This window comes from Cicer arietinum, chromosome 7 (assembly GCF_000331145.2).
Source record: "Cicer arietinum cultivar CDC Frontier isolate Library 1 chromosome 7, Cicar.CDCFrontier_v2.0, whole genome shotgun sequence".
NCBI lineage: Eukaryota > Viridiplantae > Streptophyta > Magnoliopsida > Fabales > Fabaceae > Cicer > Cicer arietinum.
Window position 1 is genome coordinate 55,977,449 of NC_021166.2, and position 24,659 is coordinate 56,002,107.

A 24,659-nucleotide genomic window follows, 5' to 3' on the forward strand; every position below is an offset into this window, starting at 1 on the left:
TGAGACCCTCAACAATATTCACAAATGGTCGTGTGATGTTTGATCATACAACAAAGATTTGATCATGGAGACGTGTTTGACTGTGATGTGAATACACTGATATTTTGCGTCGTAGTCAGATGGATTTGTGAGATATGTCAAAATCCATTTTGCGCTTGAGTCCAATTGATTTTGGGTTAGAGTCCACTCCGAAACAAATAGTAATTATTCCAAAATTCAAACCAATATAAAATAATTTTAGTAGAATAATGTTTTTTTTACTATGCTATGAGTTTTTACTATACAATACAATAATGCTTGTATTGTTGTAATGATGTTTGCGGCTTATATTGTTGTGCCTCTAATCATAAATTAGAATCCTCTCACATGATAACTTTATCGTATAAGCTTGATCCTAAACGTGCCCCCCACACCACACACCCCACCTTGCTTCTATAGTTTTTGGAGGGTAACCTGTCCTAAATCCCCTCAATATTTGCAGAAAGAAGGAAAAGAAAAGAATGTCCATACACAAGAAGGCCATGTCAGTGTTTATTATTCATTTATATGCCTAGGCCAGCTTGTTGAATGAGTGGCCTTTCTGCAGTTACTTTATAAAGCTTGCCATGAATAAAGAATTATATACATATTATAGCTTGCCATTGATCTAATATTGCTTTCCTTTTTACATAATCACCCAATTGCACTATTGTATCATCATAAAGAAGAGTATTTGACCTCTCAGGCAGTTATTACTACCATAATAAAACTCTTAATGTGACAGTACATGATTAAACAATAGTACTGAAAAAATTCACAAGTATATCAAAGTAGAGAAATTCATAATGGAAAAAGGTGTAACATTTAACATCAATATCCCCCAAATTAAACACTACAGAACTATATGGCCATTTATATTGCATCTAGATGGCTGACAACTATCAAGCTCCCTAAACGTCGCTCTGTACAAGAAAAACATCTCATCATGGAGTTCAACACACTCCCAAAAAAAGGATTTTAGAGCAGGAAGGCTGAGTTGTATCCAGAATCACTGATTGTCTTGCTCGTGGTCACCAGGTCCACCATCCTCCCTATCCTCGTAAGTTACCCACGGTAGCAACGACTCAAACAAGACTGCTAATGCATTCCTATTTGCAACACCACGAGGTGCGTGGCCATTGCCTTGTGGATTAGCAAATTGGTTTTCGTCGTGTATAGCCTCCCCCATCCCGGGAATGCCCATAAATTGTTGCAGATTTTCGTGTGGAATTGCTGTTACTGAATCAGAGAAATCAGACACCAACAAATGTCCATACCTAACAAGCAATAGATTGAAAATTTTAGTTGCTTAAAGACCCATAGACGTTAAAATGAACACATATTTTTAGAAATGAAAATAGGAAATGTTTCCACAAACTAAACAGCCCTTATGCTCAAATATATATTCACTTCTACAAAAAAATGCCACAGAAGTAAAAGTGATATATTTTTAAATGAAGACAACAAAAAAAGAATCACTTACTCATTTTTCTCAGATGAAAATGCTTCTTTTCTGACACAAGCCCAATCATTAACTTCACTTTTATTACTATCTAGGGTTTCAATGACTAGTTTTGCAGCACCACTTAGAAGTTTTTGCAGATCAGGAAGCCTCCACATAAGATAATTTCTCTCAATATATATATTAATCAAGTGATCTTGAGATAGAATTCCTGTTTGATCCGATCGGAAAAAGGCATGCTTGAGAATTTCTGTCCATGAGCGATCTTTCAATGGTACTTTTGCCACTAGCTTCTTTATAACGGAAGGATGAAGCATTAATGCTTGTGTCATAAGATCAGATGAAGAAGCCTTTTTAGAATCAATACAAGCATCTTTGCAGGCCTCACGCTCAAGGTAAAACCGACAAATGGCAAGGGAAAAAGAGATATTTGGAAACAACCAAATGGAGTTATCACTTTTATAAGATTCAGAAAACTTTTCCAGCCATGCATACTCCTCAGACCGTAAAGCAAAGTAGTCGATGCAGAAAATAGCACCCATGGGATCATCAGAATCTAGCGAAAGCAACAATTTGCAGACCTCTAAAGCAGATCTATGACAGCCGCGCCTGTCTAAATTTTTCATGTGAGTGAAAAGAGCTGTGAATATAGGTTTGTTTGTATCGTGTTTGTACTTCAATTGGCAATTACCCTGCAGTGGTGTGAACATGGGATGCCATGCACATTCGAGGGCATACAGACACCTGGCAATAGTATCTGCAGACATCTGTTGTTCACCGACTACTTTGAAATATTCTGCCATTGTTAGGAGGGAATCTACGTGATAAGGACGATGCTGTAATATGCTCGCTATACCATTTATGTCATTAATTGCTTTGGCACCTTCAAACGCTCTCTGAGATTGAGAGTAGGATGGCGAGTGAACATATCTACATAGTAAAAAAGGGGGTTAAACAGTAGTTAAAAAGGATTCGAAAAGATGCAACTCTTGTTATAATTTATGATTCTCACATTTCAAAAACCTTCATCCAGAGATTAAAGTAGGAAACCAGAAGACAAAATACAGAAGATGTATTCAATTTCAAACATCGTTAATAAAGCACATAATCATCAACCAAGCAGCTTGAGAACCAATATCGCCTTAATCTCAATCTTGTTAACCATAAACCTAAAAGTCGAAACAAATGGACTCAATCGTGCATGCCCTTCATACAATCCAACCGTTGGATTAAAGATTTTGATAAAGAAGATCATGTTTACATAAAATTCATACTAAGCATTAACTAATTGATATTTCCTCACACTACTTTATTTTTGTGTATAATATGCTATTTAAAATAGAACAGATATCCACTATTAGATAGCATATCTATGAATGTCTAAATTATCTAAAACCTCGTATACATGATCATGACGATAATATCACATGATTCAACATTTGAATTATCTAACCATTTTACAAAAATTTATTAACCGGTATAACTGCAATACACACACACACATATAGGGTGATTATTCACTTATTCCAAAGAGTAGCTCCTGTATAGTTTATTAGTTACTACATTTAATTACCTCTTTGCAGACATTAAGTTTCATCAATTCAACCATCAATTTTTTGTATTGAGTAGATAAATTCACAATTATACATAAAATTTGAAAACTAAGATATAGTTTAAAATTCAGCCATTTGGCAATTCTTTTCTATTCAAGGTCTTAAATTGGAACCATTGTGTTTGTTCAAAGTTCTTGATAAGATTTTATTGTTATGCTTGTTCTATGTTTGAGTCTTCCCACCAATGAACACTATTTTTTTATGTGCTTATTTTTACGGCATATTCATATGATTCAATTAATTGGTGCACACATACACTTTTGAAGATAGGATACTACAACTATGTCCTTAGCCTTTAGCATGCAGACGTAAAGAGCGAGGGGGGTTTATCACAAAAAAAAAAAAAAGCAGAGAATATTACCAGTCAACACTATAAGAATGATAACATGTTCCGTACCTAAAGTAGTTATATCCGTTCTTTATTTCAAGAAACTCCATGGACAAAGAATCATCACATGGGAGCCAAGTGTTTGCTGGAGTGACAAGAACAACCTTCTTAAGATTATGGCGTACTCGCCTAACCCCCCGCATCTGCCTAGTAGAACTGCTTGCTTGATTGCTACTCTCAAATGATTTCACAACCTTCGATCCAAATATTCTTATCAGCTCATTTTCAGCACTCAAATGTTTCGGATCCACTTGTAATATGGAGACATCATGCTGCTTAACAGATTTACTTTTGTCCTTAACATTCACTGTTTTTCCTTCTGTAGTAGAAACATGTTGCTCACTTGAAGAGTTCACATTCAGATTCAAATCTTCTAGAATCAAGTCCAATTCCTTTTCTCCTCCCCTTTTACTGGCAACAGCATTGTCCTTGCTTTTCTTCTTCTTGTTCTTCTTTTTCTTTGATTTCGGATTGGATGTTGAAACCTGAGCAGAATTTTTCAATGAGGATGTCCCCTCGTTATCATAATTTCTCACCGATGTTTCATCCGCGGACTCATCTCCCTGCAATCAATACAGCCAAGTTAAGATGGACAATAAACATACTATTCAAGTTCCACACATTTTTTTGAATGAGCAAGAATCCAATACTCTATCATAAGCTAAAAACACCAACAAAAAATTTCTAGTAAAATCAATATAACACCGTAACAATTGACACAATATCACCTATACCATAATTAACTGTCAATTTTGGTCAGACATTTTTCTGAAAACAATTTTACCATGAATAACACAATTCATTTTTTAATGTAAATTTTAATTTTAATTTAATAACATACAACATGTATATTAAAATCTAAATTTAAGTATGTTTAGATAATATTGATATTGTGAAACCAAAACAACCGAATTAAATTCAAACGCACATCATACAATAAAAACAATAAAATATATACAATGTAGCGCAATAGAAGATGTCCTTCAACTAGCTCTCTATAACACTCAATGGTAATAACATTTTTTAAAGACCCTAACTTGAACTTGAATACAAAATCCTCACTAATGAGTTGTTTGTTTCATACCTAGGGTCTTTTAAATTGACTTATCTATTAGCATAAACACTCAGAGACCATATGCAATAGCTTATGAAAACTACTTATTACATATCCATAACCGATCCACAGCTTATTTTTCATAAACTTTCAATGATAGCTTATAAAAACAGGAAATAGTTTTACTTTATTTTATCTTTTGTTATGAAAATAGCTTATACATACTGACCCAAAAAAAAAAACTATTTATTGAAACAGACCCTATTTCAAAATACAAAATCCAGGTTAGAATTTTTAGCTAATCCAATTGAGTTGTAACTTAATAAAAATAAAACCCACTTAGAAAATTTTAATGGTGTATGAATTAAAGAACTTAAATCCAAAGGGTCAAAATAAAGGTTGATTTTTTAGAACCTGGTGTTCGGGTTCAGAATCGTGGTCGTTGAGGAGATCGAAGGGGTTGATTGAGGAAGGTGCAGTTGAACCTTCTTCTTCCTCATCATTTTCATCATCTTCTTCTTCTTCTTCTTTGATGAGTTGATGAGGAAAGTGTTGTTGTTTGTTCAGAATCTTCTTCACCAATCGACCCGACATCGTTTTGTGAGTTCCGAAAATGAAGAATTTTCAGAGTTATATAATACAAAAGAAGAAGAAAAATAGCTTTTTTTTTGTGTGGAGAACAGTTTGAAGTGGGCTTAGGACTCAGTATGGCCCAATGGATCATTTATCTTTCATTTTGGGCCTTATGGGCTTTATTTTTCTATGGACTGTTCATGAATGGTTTCTGAAAGCTGTTAACCATGCACTACAATTATGATTCTATCTCTACAATTTAGGAGTTGCATGAGATTGTAATGCAGTTGAGGATTAGATTAGTGATTCCATCTAAACAAAAGACATTACTAAGGTATAAGGTCTAGTTCACTAATCTAATCAATTAGACTATGTGACACTATTTATCATGAAATTGTTTATTTGTTGATTTTGCTTAAAAAAAGATTTTTAAATAAACATATGTTTATAATAAATATATTTTTTTATTAAAATTATCTATTAATAAAGAGTACCCCCCAATGTTAATCAAAATTAACTAAAATAACATATGATGTTTTGAACATGTAATACTAAATTTTTTGAAATTTATGTCACGTGGTCAGAATTTAAACGAACAATAAACACAATCATAGTTGAGAAAAAGGACAAGTGTCACAACATTCACGCATGATCTCTCCAACTAGAACTCTATCTAAGACACTCTATGTTTTCATCCATGATCACTTATAGATGTTGCATGATTGAGAAATCTTTTTCGAAGCATACAAGCAAAGAAATGACAACAATATAATCAAACACCCAACATTAGATATATCATAAGCATATATTAAATCAAGGTCACTGAATCAATTTATCAACGATTGCCAACCTCATACTCTCTATTCAATTGGTTCCCATGGTTTCACTTCTCAATAAGTCATCATAATATGACTTACATGGAATTGAGTCATTTGTGTTGGTCATTTGAATTTGAGTTTCATAATCTAAATTGTTGTTTTTGATTTTCGAAAAACCTTATGAAAAATAATTTATGCCACCGAAAATATTACTGGGTTGAGTCGCGGACTAGGTCGCTCTCTTTAAGACGTTTCGAGGCACTACCCAAATTGTGCAAAGCAGACTATCAACCACGAAGTCCTCGGGATAAAACAGCTCAGATACTATGTATCGAAGTTCTACTGCACCGTAGAAAAACCGTTCTAGAATTACACCCTCAATATGGCAGTCGAATGACTGCTACTCGTAACATGGCACTAAGATCACTCGAAAGAAAGAGAAGAAAAAGTAAAAAAGGGGAGAAGTGAAAAAAGCCTTAGATACAAAGAGCTTTTGATGTGTTTTTCCAACTGAGGAGAACCCTCTATTTATAGGGAAAATCTGCAACTGGATCTGAGAGAATCAGGGGTCCATCAGAACGTGCGCTCCAAGATTTGACCTTAGAAACGTGCGCTCCAAAATAGCTGACCACCCAAAACGTGCGCTCCAAACTTAGGATTTTGACTCTGAGTTTTGACCAGACAACAACAGATATGTGAGACCAAAGATTAGGGTTTTGATCGGACAAAAACAGACGCACAAATTCAGGAAGGAAGACTGGATCAGATATTTAATGTTGACTCGGTGGAGGGCAGTTACGAAATTAATGTATCAATTAGAGACAAAACGCAAGCATTCAGTTAATTAAAATAAATAATTAATTTTCACATGCTAAAAAATAATACACCACGTAGCCAAAGCCAAAGTCAAGGTTGGGCCCGACGGACGGCAGCGGCAACGCACGCGCGTGTGTGGTGGTCAATTTACTTGCGTTCTTCCTCCTTCACAAAATTGAGGTACCCCTTGGGGCCCTCCCCAAGTATCATACATCCACCTTATATACCCTACTAGTGTATGATATCCCTCTTATGTGAGACTTCTTTATTTTTATCAATTCACAACAACACTAGCTCTCATAAATGTCATCATTATTTTCAATCAATTTCCATTAAAGCATCATCATTTCCAACATAAATTCATAGAGTTTACATCAACTTTGAAGGCCTCATACTCAAGCCCCATAGAATTGGGTCTTGTACCACCAATGGGGCGTCCAATATTGACTTATGGTGTTAGATTTATGATAACTAGTTATGATACACGAATCTCTTATACTAAACAAATAAAAAATTTGTTATCGTCATCAACATCATAAGGAAACCATACAAAGAGATTCATTTAATGATTTTATAAGCTCGCCTAGCTTGACTCATTTGACAACGAATTATCATGTTTTCTTGTGGGATTCGAAATGTGAATAAAGTTTCTAGAAATTGAAAGAGAAATTGATTCTCACAACTATGTTGATTTTTCATATTCATTTGAACCTTTTGAGGTCTGTTGCAATACTTCTAAACAAGGTTTGATAGGTGTGTTGATGTAGAATGGGAAGATATTGGATTATGCTTCAAAGGACACTTGAAGATACATGAGCAGAACTATCTGATTCGTTATTTAGAATTTAGAGTAGTAGTTTTCTCTCTCTCGAGATTTGGAGTCACTATTACTCCAAATTACAATTTGAAGTATTCAACTATCATAAAAGTTTACATTGCATGCTCAATCAAAAGGATTTGAATGTGAGGAAATATAGATGAATGGAATACCTAAATTATTATAATTTTGAGTTGAGCTATCATCTTGGAAAAGCAAATGCAATATAAAATAATTTGCATTTTGTGACTATGATGATCAAGCAGATTTATTTGATACAAGAATTTAGATATTTTAGTTTGGTTTGTGAAGTACATCTTCAACAGTACAACTTGGAAAGTTACATATTACAAGTAATTTGATGGATCAAATTAAGAATAATTAAGATAATGGTAAATATTTGAAAGACTAGAGAGCATTAATTGCTAAGGGTATAAAAGTAATTTGTATATTCATTTTAGATATACCGAATGAAGTAGAATGTGACAAAGTTTATGTATACTTCTTTGATTTGTCATTAATCAAAGATTAAACACAAAAACTCATCGAGAATCTTACAACCATTAAGGGATTGTTGAAGAGTCGTACTTTGGTGTTATTTGAGCTATTGTGGCTAAATTAATCAGATTTAAATATGCCTTTGCTCCTTAAAAATATATCACTTTTTGATGTTTGTCATCCTAAGTTTTTTTGTTTGAATTTAGTCACTAAAATAAGAGACCATTGGTTTTTGTCCTTAATATCATATCAAAAGCTACATACAAAAAGAGAGTTAGCAAACTGCACCGGCACGGAAGAAGGCGAATTTTCTAAAAAACCCTAAACCTTCACTTTTAGTTTCTATTCATATATATTTTATATAAAATAACACTCATTATTAAATGATAATTAATAAATATATAAATTAATTATATAAAACATTTTAATTTTTAATATATCATAAAAGATGATGTGTTGGTATGCATTTATATGATTACGTATCATAGCACTCTTTTCTTATAACGTTAATGTAATGTTATTAACCAAAGTCGATTGTCTCTGATTTTACATAGATTAAATTTAAACAAAAATACTTACAATAACTAAAATCAAAAAGTGATATATTTATATTTAAACTAATTAACAAAGTTGCCACATTTTATTATGATTTATATGGAATATCCATTGGAGAAGTTGGCTTTGGTCTATATCAAATAGATAATAAGGTTTCATGAAGTATGTTCAAATATTATGTTAGATCAATATATTAGGTTTGCATCAGGTGTTTAAAGAAGTCTTTAAGAAGCTGTTAGAACGAAGATAATCATGAATTCAATTTACAAACCGCAAATTGATGGTCTGACAAAGAAAACCTAACAATCTCTTAAAGATTTGTTTAGAGTATGTGTCCTGTAAGAGACCTGAAGTTTTTGTCATTATTAATGTTTACATACAATGACAATTTTCATTCTAGTATTAGAATGACGATGAAAGTTTGTATGAGTGAAAGTGCACAATTCCACTCTATTAGTATTAAACAAGAGAATTTTTTTGGACTTAAACAAAAAATAGTTAAATATTATGGATAGGATTATTTATACACAATTAAAATAGTCTAAGTTTGTAGCTAAAAGAAAATAGTTGCTGGAAAGACCTATATATAGGGGGATGAACATGTCTTGGATAAATATTATTGAATTTAAATGTGATCTTATAAAATATTTAAAAATTTAATTTTCAGATATTGTCAATATTATATTAGTAGTACATAACAATCAATTATATATATGATATAAAAATAATTATGATAAAAATTAAATATTTATAATAATTTAACGAGTGTGATTGATTGACTATATCAAAATTATTTACTCTAACAATGTATCAATATTTAATACCTAAAATACTTCATAGTAAAAGACATGATAGCTCAACTTTGATTTGGACAATTATATACTGCTAAGTAATTTTTTTATCAAATAAGTATGTTACAAAATTTATAATCTAGTTAAAATTTTAAATCATATGGATAATTTCTGTAAAGTTTTAAATAAATCTAAAATAATTTAAAGGTTTTGTTAAATGTTAACAAGTACTCTGAGAGCACTAAGGTATGACGAGCACTAAGGTATGACACTTGTTAAGGAATCATGAAAGAAAAAACATTTTTAGTGTAAAATTGTTTTAAACTAATATTTAATAATAACTCATCACATCAACAAATAATTGAATAATTACACTTAATTTACAAATCATATAATATGATGTGATAAATTAAACAATTATGATTAAATAACAATGTAAAATTATACTCATATCATATACTCATATATGTTATATGTATCAAATATGTATCTGGTACCGATACTCCAATGATACTCATTTCTGGAACATTTGAGTTGCTTTACATAACATATATTCGTTGATACATATCCTATGAAAGATAAAGAAAAAGAAAATGAAACATCAGTTAAGATATACACGATCCATTGCAAGATGGTGTTAAAATTTTGATTTAGAAAAATTGTCTCTAGATGAATTAGACTTAAAAACAATGTTTTTGTGTGTGTGTGGATAATGGTAGTATAAAGTGAAAAGACAATAAAAAAATGTTTTTGAATTATTGGTTATTACGGAAAGCCAATAGTTATTTTAAAATCATTTAATAGTATTTTTATTGATATCCTAATAATTAAAATATATTATAAAAAACTAGGATTAGGATAATTATAATTATATATTAATAAAGAATTATCAATGTCTTTTTCTTTACAACTATTCTACATACATATAAAAAATTTCTTAACAACTAAGTCAATATTTTCCTAAACTTAAAAAAATTTCAGGTAAGCATATTGTATGAAGAACATTCATTAATCGACTATTGACCGCCAACCACGGCAATATATATTACTCCCAATGGTTTTTGTTTATACGCATGAAAAACGACTTCTAATAAAATATCTTTGAATATTGCAATAAGTTTGGGTTAGTCTAATCAAATTTTGCACGCTTTTAGTACCGGAGAAGAATTATTTATCGAATTAACAATAGTTAATTTAATATCTATTGTGATAATAGTTAGATATTATTTTCACTATAAATTGTAATTTATAGATATTTTAATAGTAGTAAATTATATTTTTTTAAATTATCTTTGATGATTCGATGACAATATCTTACATTTTCACATACGAAAATGATAATTTATACATTCTAGAAATACTAAAAGATTGAATATGTAAATTGGTTATTAAAATTATAAGTCTCAATCAAATTAGTCCATGAACTTTGTGAATTGACAAATATATTATTGAAATTGTAAAATATTAATCAAAATAGTCTCTATGTAAATTTTTATCGTTAGATATTTTGATGTGATACTGTAATTAAATATGTTGTTTATTTATGTAGATTCCACATCAATGTCACACGAACAAATTTGCTGATGAAAATTTGTTATATCAAATAAATTTGTGAGTAATTGTAATTGTATATGGACTAATTATAGACAAATTAATCCATAAAATATTTAAATTTCATTGAAAAATTAGTTCACGTAGACAAATATTCAATTAACATGTCATCTCATAATTTCTAATTATAAAAGTATAAATATACATTATTTTGATTACTATTTATATTTTTAATAATTTATTTATTAATTTATAAAATTTAAAGATTAATTTGAGTGATGTTTGTAAATAGAAAGACCAATTTGTCTATTAATGAGAAAATATTATGACACAATTTTTCTCTTTCTAAATAAGTTATATAAATTACCAATGAGAGCTGAATCTAATGGAAGTGATTAGACTCATACAACGCGGTGAATTTGAAATTAAATCTATATAGATGCTTATATTTAAAGTATTTGATACATTTTCGATTAAAGGAATCTATAAAATACAACAACAAAAAATATAAATTACTGCAAAAAAAAATTGTTTTCCAACATATATATATATATATATATATGTGTGTGTGTGTGTGTGATATTCCGATGAGTAGGGTATGACTATAAATCTATAATGGACAATAAAATACTTTCTCAAAATATTTAATATTATTGTATTTTTTAAGTGAGTTTGAATTCATGATCTTTGATTAAGAGAAAAAATATGTTTACCATTTCAACACTATTAGATTAATTCTTTTCGATCACTATTATAAAAAAAATCTATAAGATCCAAAAAAAAAAATTACTTTCACACATATTAAGACATTTAGTTAATTATATACAATAAATTTATTAAATTTTATTTAAAATATAAAACAAATTTATTAAATTGTCAATTTTTAATATCAAATACTCAATTTTCAACATTAAATACATTTCAATTGAATTAATAGTATATTATAAAATAATAACATGAAATATTTCAAAACTAAAACTTTTACTTATAATTATAACTAAAATTTAAAGTATTTGTCTTCTTTTTATAATAATAATAGTGACCACATGAATTATATAGTAGCTAAATATGTCGGTCTCGTGTTTTTTATTTATTTACAAATTGCTCTCTCTCTCTCTCTCTCTCTCTCTCTCTCTCTCTCTCTCTCTCTCTCTCTCTCTCTCTCTCTCTCTCTCTCTCTCTCTCTCTCTCTCTCTCTCTCTCTCTCTCTCTCTCTCTCTCTCTCTCTCTCTCTCTCTCTCTCTCTCTCTCTCTCTCTCTCTCTCTCTCTCTCTCTCTCTCTCTCTCTCTCTCTCTCTCTCTCTCTCTCTCTCTCTCTCTCTCTCTCTCTCTCTCTCTCTCTCTCTCTCTCTCTCTCTCTCTCTCTCTCTCTCTCTCTCTCTCTCTCTCTCTCTCTCTCTCTCTCTCTCTCTCTCTCTCTCTCTCTCTCTCTCTCTCTCTCTCTCTCTCTCTCTCTCAAGTGTAAAACCCAGCAGGTCAACAACTGTTGTTATGTATATTATAATCTGTTTCAAACCTTATACATTTCATCCCTATGAATAAATAATTTGGCAATTTGCATAACATGCGTTGGATATTCCAATGCTTCATGATACTTTTATTCGAAAGTCGTAATTGTTTTATTATTACTATCAAATAACAAAGAATGTCAGCGGGAGGTTTATGTTCTTCTTCAACAACGAAAAATAAAGCCATAAAATATTGTTAAGCTATATTCGAAAATGACTCAACATTTTTTAATTTCTAAATGGTGCATAAAAAAAATATTTTTTTGAACTAAAGGTTAGAGACTGAATCTATATATCACATACATTATTTTGTTCGATATATTTTTATTATAGAATTTATTTTGACATTATCATGCACGTAATCAATTTTTCATCTAGAACGAGATAACCTAAAAAAATATATATACACTTTACTGTCTATATTATGGTGGATGATTTGCACTGAAATTATAATTATTTATTTCGTCAAATTATTTAATTTTATTTTATTTGAATGATATAACTTGATAAAATAAATAATTTATATTAGTTGTTAATGTAAAAAAATTTATATTGATAGTGTATGTTCACCATTACACTATTTTTTTATAATAGAAAAATTTAAATGAATTGAAATTCATAAGTTATTCAGAGTATGATCAGATGAAAAAATTATTAATAGATTAATCACTAAGAAATCTTCTCGTTAATAATAAAAATTGAACTCACATCTTTATGGGATATGAATCAACTTTTTATCAATTGAATCGATTCATTGACATATGTACATTTTCATTCTAAATGGGACATCGTTCATATTCATAAGCATTAATCTCTATGATTAATCATATCAATTCTTAAATCATGTTCTACTTATTTTTTAAAACAACAATAATATATGTGCATTACAAATTTTCATACACCTATTCAACAAATCATTTTACTTCTATGTCTCTTCCTGTTATATTTTCATCATATCACATAACTCTTTTAAATCTCTCTCTCAAGATATATACATCTCTATAAATATTCATCAAATATTTTTCTTTTTAAAATTATTAGTATTTAGAACTTCAATATTATCTATTATAAAAAATAACATGAATGTTATCAACAAAAAGAAATCATTGAGTAAACATTCAATTTAATACTAATATTCATTTTCGTATAGAGGATCCAAACTATATACTTATAAACACTAGTCGCTAAATTATTATTAATCTATCGAATTAGTCTCTGATCAATTGCTTTAAAATACGAGAGAAAGCCACACTTACATCTTCCAATTATTTACGTACACAATTTGAATTTTCATTTTCATTTAATAATAAACATCGAACACTAAACTTGAATATCTCTTACAACGAAGATTCAAATCTGATTTCCACTTAATTGATACTTTAAATTAAACTTTATAATATCACAAAGTTAATTTAATATTAAATGACATGTGAAGCCGTACTTATAGTAACGTATCATGTATAACTTAAGTGGTGGTGGTGGAGTATTGATCTCACACGACTATACACTTATCAATTTGTCCAAAAAGTTAAATATAGTGTCCATTAATCTCGTGTGTTACAACTATAGTGTATGTGTATGATTGTGATAGTTTTACATATTGTTACAAAATCATATATGCAAATGCAAGAGAAGGCCCAACCCATTTTGGATGAAAGAAATATTAAACGTTCAATTTGTCGTTTAAACATATGAAAATCACATTTAAGTTCCCATTAATTAAATTGAGTCGAGATAAAAGAAATGAACATCTATTTATTCACAGCATACACATGTGTTTGTATTTTTATTTTGGCTAAATTACTCTTTAATTTATTTTTTAGTTTCATTTAAATCCTTTCGTTAACTTTCGTCCCTTTAATTATATGTTAATTTTTTAACAAAAAAATATTAAGTTTTGTTATATTTTTTATCTTCCTTATCTTCAAACTTGTAAACTTATAAATTTATTATTTCGTTCAACCTAAAAATCATGAGAATTAATTTGATATCTTTGTATACACAATTTTTTAAATTTATAACTCATAAGTTTAAATCTATAATCTTTCAAATTTAACAAAATAAAAAAATTTCAAATCCATTTCTCATACTTTCATCTTCTCATCACTTTTAGGTACCTTTTTTTCGCATTCTTTTTATTTTTATTTTTTATTTGGTTTCAAATCTTTTCTTTAATTCATTTGGTATTGAACTCTTTATTTTATCTCTTTCTCTTTTACATAAAAATTATGGTTTTTATGTATAAATTGAGAGAAATTTGTTTCTTAAAAAGAGGTCATTTTTAAGATTAAGATTATTTTTTGAAAGGTTAAAGTTAAGAAAACTGCAGGTTGAGATTATTAATAATTGATGGAAATACAACTTTACAAGCTTATAGAAAATATTTGTTTGAAAAAATAATAAATTTTGAAGATTTTTCATTTTTCTTATTTTAAAAGATTAGAAATTTAATTGGTAAGTTATGAATTTGAAATGTTATGAGTTTGAAAGTCATAGATTTGATGAATTTTATGGACTTTTAGAGTGAACAAGATTATAAATTTCTAGGTTTATGAATTTGAAGATGAGTGAGATGATAAAAAATTTCATTTTTTTTTATTTATTATCAAAAAAACTAACAAAAATGACAGTTAAATTATCAAAATGAAACGAAAGATAATTAAAAAATTAAAATAAAACCAAAAATTAAATTAAAGAATTAAATGACTAATTTAACCTTTCATTTTTCATTACAAAGCTACCACACCTTACTTGCTAAAGATAATACAAAAGATTTTTTAACTAAATCATATGTATGTTTAAAAACAGTAAAAATATTAAAATAATTACTTATATTATTTTCAAAAATGTATTATTTCAAGATTATCACATATTTTTATTTCCAAGTTAAAAACAACTAACACAAAATATTTTTTAAAATGTTTTCGGTTTTCAAATATTTATACAGAAAACACTAAAATTGATTTTGGTTTGTTTAAATTCTAGATTAGAATAGATTTACTCTAAAATCAATTTTATTTTATTTTATTTTTCTCAGAAACAAACTCAAGATATTTCATCAATGATTATAAAAAAAAATTACAATCAGGAACACAATAAAAAGATATTGCGAAGAGTTTAAGAGATAGATGAGTTTTTAAACTTTTTGTATAGTTATTGTACAATTGTAACAAGGATGTAGAAATTTTCGACAAGAAATTCATATAGATAATTGTTCTCTAATAGTGGTTGCATTAACATTTAACCTAGACATGTGATGGAACAACCAAGTCCACATGATGCTACTGCTACAATTGTTGCACATTTGCTACATGACAAGTATTAGGCCATTGGACTCATCACCCTTTCAACCGAGTGCCACGTGTCCTTTCAAAACATCATATTTCACTTTTTACATAAACTCTATATATACCATGATAGCAAACCAGTGCATCTACTCCACTGTTAACACATGCCATATCTACAAAATGACATTGTCAAAATCTTCTGCCAGCATTGATAAGTGCAAATTTACCACTTATTCACATTTTTTAATAAATATGTATGACTTTTATCTTAAATTAGAAATATAGTTAGCTTTTAGTAAATTAATTATAAGAAATATGATATTTGTATTTATTTTTATTTTTATAGATAACGAGAGATTAGATAGTTAAATTTTAAGCTAGTAGATTATATTACAATTCAAATTGGAGAAAAATCATCAGGACAAATTCATTTAACATATTTTAAATTTGGTTAAGCAGATTAAAGTCTGATAGTTGAAAAATTTTACAAGTCAATTTTTTTAGATTTGCTAAGCGAATTTGAGGCGGTTTAACTAATTACGGAATTCTACTAACTCAAATTCTATTTAAAGCAAATATGTTGTCAAATTGGGAAATGATTCAATTTTTGAAACATAAATGGAATGAAGTAGAGGCATGACATTGGAGGATGATTAGGATTCATCATTTGAAGCCAAATTCTACTTTTTTCATATTATATTAACTTTGTAAAATTACTCAATCACAGCTCTCATGTATCTCTTTTGATTTATATATATATATATTATATTTATTTATCAATATTAATGTTTGTCTTCATTCTTAATGCTTGTTATGACTTGATCACGTATAGTTTATTGTTTGATTTGAAGTTTTATTGAAAAATATTTTAAATTTTGATTTAAGATAAACATCTACAAATTGTGAATTCTATGAATAGATTTAGGTTTAGTAGTTTCAAACCGTCAATTATTAATGCTAACGACTTAATTAAACTTTCGAGAAATCAATGTCAACATAAGATAATTGATTTTTTATTATGTTAAGGAATTAATAACGTTTGAACAATAACAATGATGATATTGATGTTAACGTAAACATGTATAATTGATTGTTAAAATATTTGAGAAAGTATTTGATGAAATCTTTATTAAGAAAAAAATTATATATACATGATATGAAAGAATAGTATCAACAAATGATTTAATAATAACCTACTTTTCCACTTCAGAAAAAGTTTTTGCTATTCTATGTTGAGATTCTCCTCAAACTCTATCATTGAAGATAACTTTCTTATTTATTCCAAATATGGATGACAACTCAAGTATTTATTCAAATTTGAAGCTAATTAAATTTTTTAGTTTTTGCCTTAAAATTTTGATTTTTACCCTTATATTTATTATTTAAGACAAAGACACTTTAATGTGAATGTATTAAACATAAATTATTTTATATGAAATTTATTTTAAATTTAAAAAAAAAAGTTCACTATAAAACAAAACACACTTCTATATTTTCGGTTTTACTTTTGAATGAGCTAAAATCAATTATAAAGGCATACAATTTATTTTAATACATTTGAATATCATTAAATATAATTGATTTAATCTTCAAATTACTTATAACTTGAAATTAATATGTATATTTTAACTTGAAATATAATTTTTACATTCAAATTTTATTATTCATGTATTTTTACATAAATATATCTATCTAGAACATAAATCTCTATAAATTTAACTATTTTGAACTAAATTAATTAATTTAAAATTAACTTTTGTCACTGGAAAAATCAAACAAACACTTAAACAATTCTCATCTTTTAAGTTATTAAGTAATCATAACTTTATATAAAGTTAAAGATACTGCTAATTAATAATATACAAATAAATTCATAGTGGTTCTGATACAAAAATGATAAATTAATAATTAACCCAATGGAATAGCAACCGGTAGTTGCTTCAGTTTGGTGGCACCATGATATGATAGAGGAGATAGCAGAACAGCTAGCAAAGCAAAACAAAGTGCCATTATCTTTTATTTCTCTGCAATGGTCAATGCAGCTCCACACGTTTATATGTTATTATAGTCCAATTTTATAAATGATTCAGTATTTTTTAAAATAATACTTTAAAACTTTGTTTTTATTTTTATGAATATGACACTAATTTGATTAGTGTCAATTTAATGTAAAATATATATTTATTTTTAATTATTTAATTGAATCAATATTATTTAAGTCATTTTTTCAATAATAAAAATAAAGATAATAAAAATTCTAATTCTTAAAATAGTTGTTATAATTTTAATATTTTTAAAACACTAATTCTTAATAGTTGTTATAATTTCAGATAAAAAATCCTAAAATAAAAATAAATTTATATAACTAACAAATTAATATATTTAAAGTGTACTCAATCCATATTAAATTTGTGTAATATGAGTCTGCTTATTTAAAAAATTTAAAAATTGATGTTGACTTTATGTTTTTTGAAAAAATTTGTTTAAAAATAATAATAGATTTACTTTTTATCGATTAAAAAATATAATTATGATATTTAATAACTTAAAAATTTATTATTAGAGGTTTTAATATGATAAAAATACTTTATAAAAAATTATCTTTTAAAAATGATTTTTCTGAATAATTTTTCAAAATAATTTTTTATTTTAATAATTTTTAAAATTTTATTATTTAAAAAATTATAACAAATATATGAAATATTTAAAATAAACTAATTTAAATTTAATTTTTTTTTAAAAATAAAATCCTACAAAAATTATTTTAAGATAAATCTTAAACACATAATGTTAATGGAAAATATTTGTGAATCAATGATGACATATATGATCATCATCACCGTTGAGAAATTCCACTCTTCCACTAATGGCCGCCCTTCCCCTTCCCAAAAGTAAACGCAAAATTATTATTAAATTAATTTAATGGCAACCAAGGAACCATCCATTTGCTTCTTTTAATATTGTTTTGTTCTCCACTTGTCAACTTCACTCCAATTATATTATTGGACTACACATATATTCAACTTTTCTACTACACATTTTCTTTTTATCAAATAAAATTTAAATTACAAAAGACACACTCCATTTAATTTGAGTCTAAATTTTAAATTTTATTAATTGATAAATTATATGTAGATTCAAAATTGTTAGATCTAAAGACCCAACAACTACTATATCAAATTTAAACACACACGAAAAGTTTCTCAAATTATTTATAAAGTCAATTTTATTTTCTTACTATTAGAATGTTTTGCTACATGATAAACATCTCAAATTATTCTCATAATCTTTAAGATTAATCTTGAAGCTACTAAGTAGAGTTTCACCACAAACACACATTGTGATTTGTGAGTACATAACCATAAGCAAGTATTATAAAATGAAATTGGATGAAGAGATAATTAAAATGTGATTAATAAAAATTTAATAGTGAATTAAAAAAAACGTCACCCCCACTTCCTCTTTCCTTTGTCTCTGATTCATAGTCAATGGATGGTCATGGTCTCATCTCATCCTCCCATGCCACCACCAAAAATCTATTTCCCCATTGGTTCATCATACCCTTTTCTTCTCTTCTTCTTCTTCACCATTCTTCTTCACTTCAACCATCAAATTCAATCCAAAGACTCCACCTTTATCTTCTTCTTCTTCTAACCACCACTATTACTACACTACCCCCCTTTGTCTTCTCATGAAATCAACATCACAACAACAACAACAACAACAACAACCCTTTACCTCTTACATGGTTTTTTCCAAATTAATGGTCTCTTTCACAACAATACCCTTATTCTTCTCCTTGTTTCTTCTCCATGTCTCTTCTTCTTGTAACCAAATTGACAAAGATTTACTCTTGTCTTTCTCTTCAAACATTTCAATTTCTTCACCTCACCCACCTCTTAATTGGTCTTCTTCTTTTGATTGTTGCAATTGGGAAGGTATAATTTGTGATCAAAATAACAACCATGTTACTCATCTTTTGTTACCTTCTAGAGGTCTTAATGGTTTCTTTTCACCTTCAATTTCTAACCTTCAATCACTCTCTCACCTTAATCTCTCACATAATAAGTTGTATGGTAATCTTCAAACACAGTTTTTTTCACTTCTTAATCACCTTTTAATCCTTGATTTGAGTTATAATCATTTATCTGGTGAATTGCCATCTTTACCTAGCAATAGAAATAGCACTAGTGTTGTTGTTGTTGTTGATTTCTCTAGTAATTCATTCAATGGAACATTACCAATTTCACTACTTCAGAATCTTGCAAAAGGAGGGAATTTGATTTCTTTCAATGTTAGTAATAACAGCTTCAGAGGTCAAATTTACACTTCAATCTTTTGTATTCATGAACATAATAATAATTCAGCTTCTTTAAGATTCTTGGATTATTCTTCCAATGATTTTGAGGGTTTTATTGAGACTGGTTTAGGAGCATGTTCTAAGTTGGAGAGATTTAGAGCAGGTTTTAATTTGCTATCAGGGACTATACCAATTGATATATTTGATGCTGTTTCCTTAAAAGAAATTTCACTGCCACTTAATAAAATCACTGGAACTATTGATGATGGCATTGTTAAACTTAAGAATCTCACTGTTTTGGAGCTTTATTCCAATCATTTAACAGGTTTTATTCCTAAGGAAATTGGTAAACTTTCCAAGTTGGAAAAGTTGCTTCTTCATGTCAACAATTTGACAGGTACTATTCCACCGTCTTTGATGAATTGTGTCAATCTTGTTCTGTTGAATTTAAGGGTCAATAAATTGGAGGGAAATCTCTCAGCATTCAATTTCTCTGGATTTGTAAGACTTGTTACACTTGACCTTGGTAACAATAGGTTTACAGGTTTTTTACCACCAACCCTTTATGATTGTAAGTCACTTGCTGCTTTAAGGCTTGCATCTAATCAACTTGAGGGACAAATTTCATCTGAGATGCTTGGACTTCAGTCTCTTTCGTTCTTGTCGATTTCTGATAACCAGCTGACGAATATCACCGGTGCTCTTAGAATACTTACTGGTCTCAAGAAGCTTAGTACCCTTATGCTCTCCAAGAATTTTTACAATGAAATGATACCAAATGATGTGAACATGATAATAGATTCTGATGGTTTTCAAAATATCCAAGTTCTTGGCTTAGGTGGTTGTAATTTCACCGGTGAAATACCAAGTTGGCTTGAAAATTTGAAGAAGCTTGAGGCTTTGGATTTGTCCTTTAATCAATTAAGTGGCTCAATTCCTCCTTGGTTAGGCACACTTCCTCAGCTTTTCTACATAGATTTGTCTGTTAACCTCCTTACGGGCGTGTTTCCGATAGAGCTCACAAGACTCCCGGCGCTAGTGTCACAACAGGCAAATGATAAAGTAGAAAGGACTTACTTGGAGTTACCTGTCTTTGCTAATGCCAACAATGTTTCCCTGCTGCAATATAATCAGCTTTCCAGCCTACCACCGGCAATATATCTGGAAACTAATAGTCTTAGTGGAAGCATTCCAATTGAGGTCGGGAAACTGAAAGTCCTTCATCAGCTGGACCTGAAGAAAAACAACTTCTCTGGCGATATACCAGATCAAATTTCAGACTTGGCTAACTTAGAGAAACTAGACCTCTCGGAAAACCAATTATCGGGAAAAATTCCTGATTCTCTCAATCAGTTACATTTCTTGTCTTTTTTCAGTGTAGCATACAATAATCTTCAAGGACGGATACCAACTGGCAGTCAGTTCGATACTTTTTCCAACTCCAGCTTCGAAGGAAACCCGCAATTGTGTGGATTGGTTATTCAGCGACCTTGTTCTTCTTCTCAACAAAATACTACTAGTGCAGGTAGTGGCAGCTCAAACAAAAAAGTAATAGTCATACTTATTATTGCGGTCTGTTTTGGCATAGCTACTATGATAACATTGTTGACACTGTGGATACTCTCAAAGAGAAGGGTCAATCCCGGAGGAGATCACGATAAGATTGAACTCGAATCGATTTCTCCGTACTCGAATAGTGGAGTTCATCCTGAGGTTGACAAGGAAGCTAGCTTAGTGGTGTTGTTCCCCAACAAAACTAATGAAACAAAGGATCTTTCCATATTCGAGATCATAAAAGCCACTGAAAATTTCAGTCAGGCAAATATAGTAGGATGTGGCGGTTTTGGTTTGGTTTATAAAGCAACATTTTCAAATGGAACTAAATTAGCCATCAAGAAACTTTCAGGAGATTTAGGCCTTATGGAAAGGGAATTTAAAGCAGAAGTAGAGGCTTTGTCAACAGCACAACATGAGAATCTTGTAGCATTGCAAGGCTACTGCGTGCACGATGGTTATCGGCTACTCATATATAATTACATGGAGAATGGAAGTCTGGATTATTGGTTGCACGAAAAGGCGGACGGTGCTACTCAACTTGATTGGCCGACTCGCTTGAAGATCGCACTAGGAGCAAGTTGTGGTTTGGCCTATTTGCATCAGATATGCGACCCGCACATTGTGCACCGCGATATAAAGTCGAGCAACATACTCCTTAACGAGAAGTTTGAAGCACGTGTTGCCGATTTCGGGTTGTCGCGGTTGATTCTTCCATATCAAACTCATGTTACAACAGAACTTGTAGGTACATTAGGTTACATTCCTCCGGAGTACGGACAAGCATGGGTGGCTACTCTGAGAGGAGATGTGTACAGCTTTGGGGTCGTTATGCTCGAGCTTCTCACCGGAAGGAGGCCTATGGATGTATGCAAACCAAAAATTTCAAGGGAGTTGGTTAGTTGGGTTCAACAGATGAAAATTGAAGGAAAACATGATCAAGTATTTGACCCTCTTTTGAGAGGGAAAGGATTTGAAGAAGAGATGCTGCAAGTACTTGATGTGGCATGCATGTGTGTCAACATGAATCCTTTCAAGAGACCAAGTATAAGAGAAGTTGTTGAATGGCTAAAGAATGTTGGATCAACCAACCAACAAAGAAATAAAGACTAGAGAGGAACATTTGTGTCCTTCAACACAAAAATTGTGACAGTAGATATGTATACTTGTGCAAATTTTTTTTTTTTTTTTGCTTTTTTTTATAAATACAGATTGTCATTTTTACCAATTTTATATGTTGACTCACCCTGTCAGAAGACTATTGCCATAAAGATTTTGTGAATTGTATTTATGTGATCATCCATTTTCAACTGCAGAAAACTTTGTATTATAGAAACTAGTGTCATTTCTTATGCAGAAACTATTCCTTCACATTTCATCGGCTTCTAATAACTATATCTTGTTAAGAATACAGCATTTTATCAATTCTTCTTGTTTTACTTCTCAATCTTAATACAGCAATGCTACAACTTACTGACTTTTATTATTGCCATTCACATTACTAAATGTGAATCCCTTTTTAATTATAGTTAGTATGTATAGCTTAATTTCAAAAGGAAAAGACATGTCAAATTTTGTGTTTATAGCTCAGACTCATACCATCCAGCACAAGACCAATTTTATTTTATTGAACTAAAAGGTAACTGATGTAACGAATCTCATCCTCAAATTAACTTCCATCCAGGCCCATCCAACGTGTATAGAGTTCTAAAGCAAATGCTATGTTGAAGTCTTATAAAAAAAGAATCAAATTTTGTTGCATACAAGTTTGAATCTAGATCAAGACGAATAAGAGGCTCTTATCTTGACCAATAGAGTTAGGTGAATATCTATAAAGTTAACCCCAAAAAATCTATAAATAATATATCAAATTATATATTTATAACTAAACTTAAATTTTTTAGGCTTTTTTATAGCCTAAAAGTTTGAGATCTTAAAGCCCTAGTTTGGACTGCTTGGCCCTAGAACCGGCCTTGTTTTGCATTCCAGTAATATCTCCTAAACAACAAAAAGACTGAAAATTACATTATAATCTAACTAATCTGAATCGAGTCAAATGAACACATGTTAGAGAGCAAAGCTCTCCCAAAGGGTAATTTAGGACTAATAGCATTCAATAAGATGATTGTTAGTTAGATTTTGCTTATAAGTTGTGCTAAGCAAGCAACCAAACTTTGTTCAACACCAAGAGGAAATACATATTACATACATCTTCTGATAATGTGATTCAACAATAAAGTTGACATTTTAGAATTTGCACAGTGAAGCTAACATGCTTTCCAGATCACAATGTTTGACATCTTTTGATAATGTTAACTTGAAGTTTTATTATTATGTATCAAGACTATATGTGAGGCCAACAAACAAAAGCAGAAGTGCACGCAATAACTCGAGAGATTTATTGCTTAATGGCAAACATAATCAACATTTTCAGTTGTTTTTTTCTGGATATTTTTAGAAGGATATGATATATAATAAACTTTTGAAAGAACTTATTTAGAGGGTGTGTTAGGATAAAATATATAATCATGTTATAAATTATTTTTATAAACTCTTCTAAAAATTTAGACTCTATTTAAATAAACAACTTATTAAACACTTGATATAAACGTTTATGTGTTAGCTATTTTTTATAACAAAAGATGAAATAATGTCAAATTATTTTCCTATAAATTATAAATTATTTTTATAAGCTATCATGAATAATTTATGGGAAAAAAATTAAAAACAACTTATAGATATATTATAAGTTGTTTGCATGTGCTCTTCTAAAAAGTCTCACAAATATTTATCTCAACAAATAATCTTAAATAAGTCAATTCAAATATATAAATCTATAAGATAAACTCAAATAAGTTAAATAAACTGTTTCAAACACATTTAATTGTTTGAAATAACTCATAAAGATAATTTCTAATATACTATTTTCAGCTTATTTTTTCAGAGCCTATGAAAATAGATGACAGAGATGCTGGAAGCTTATTGGAGATGTGACATAGCATAAATGTAACATGCTCATGATTACTCATTGACTCTATATATCCATTTTTCTGGTT

At 29.3% G+C, this 24,659-nt stretch overlaps 2 protein-coding genes across 2 annotated transcripts; one reads left to right on the top strand and one right to left on the bottom strand.

Moving 5' to 3' along the window:
* Positions 1-802: 802 nt before the first annotated feature.
* Positions 803-5,147, bottom strand: LOC101500391 (uncharacterized). The gene is made up of 4 exons (XM_004510544.4): positions 4,950-5,147; positions 3,491-4,044; positions 1,502-2,410; positions 803-1,295 (listed from the first exon to the last, which is right to left on the bottom strand). The coding sequence occupies exons 1-4, from the start codon at positions 5,127-5,129 to the stop codon at positions 1,028-1,030; spliced, it is 1,911 nt and encodes a 636-aa protein (XP_004510601.1). The 5' UTR covers positions 5,130-5,147; the 3' UTR covers positions 803-1,027.
* Positions 5,148-19,179: 14,032 nt separating this feature from the next.
* LOC101500056 (tyrosine-sulfated glycopeptide receptor 1) lies at positions 19,180-22,974 on the top strand. The gene has a single exon (XM_004510543.4). The coding sequence runs from the start codon at positions 19,441-19,443 to the stop codon at positions 22,714-22,716; it is 3,276 nt and encodes a 1,091-aa protein (XP_004510600.1). The 5' UTR covers positions 19,180-19,440; the 3' UTR covers positions 22,717-22,974.
* Positions 22,975-24,659: the final 1,685 nt, after the last annotated feature.

Excerpts from the sequence above, each read along its gene's own strand:
- LOC101500391 (XM_004510544.4), bottom strand. The coding sequence starts at position 5,129 with ATGTCGGGTCGATTGGTGAAGAAGATTCTGAACAAACAACAACACTTT. Across the intron at positions 4,045-4,949 it reads ATTCTGAACCCGAACACCAG|GGAGATGAGTCCGCGGATGA; the intron begins GTTCTAAAAAAT and ends TATTGATTGCAG. Across the intron at positions 2,411-3,490 it reads AACGGATATAACTACTTTAG|ATATGTTCACTCGCCATCCT; the intron begins GTACGGAACATG and ends TTTACTATGTAG.
- LOC101500056 (XM_004510543.4), top strand. The coding sequence starts at position 19,441 with ATGAAATCAACATCACAACAACAACAACAACAACAACAACCCTTTACC.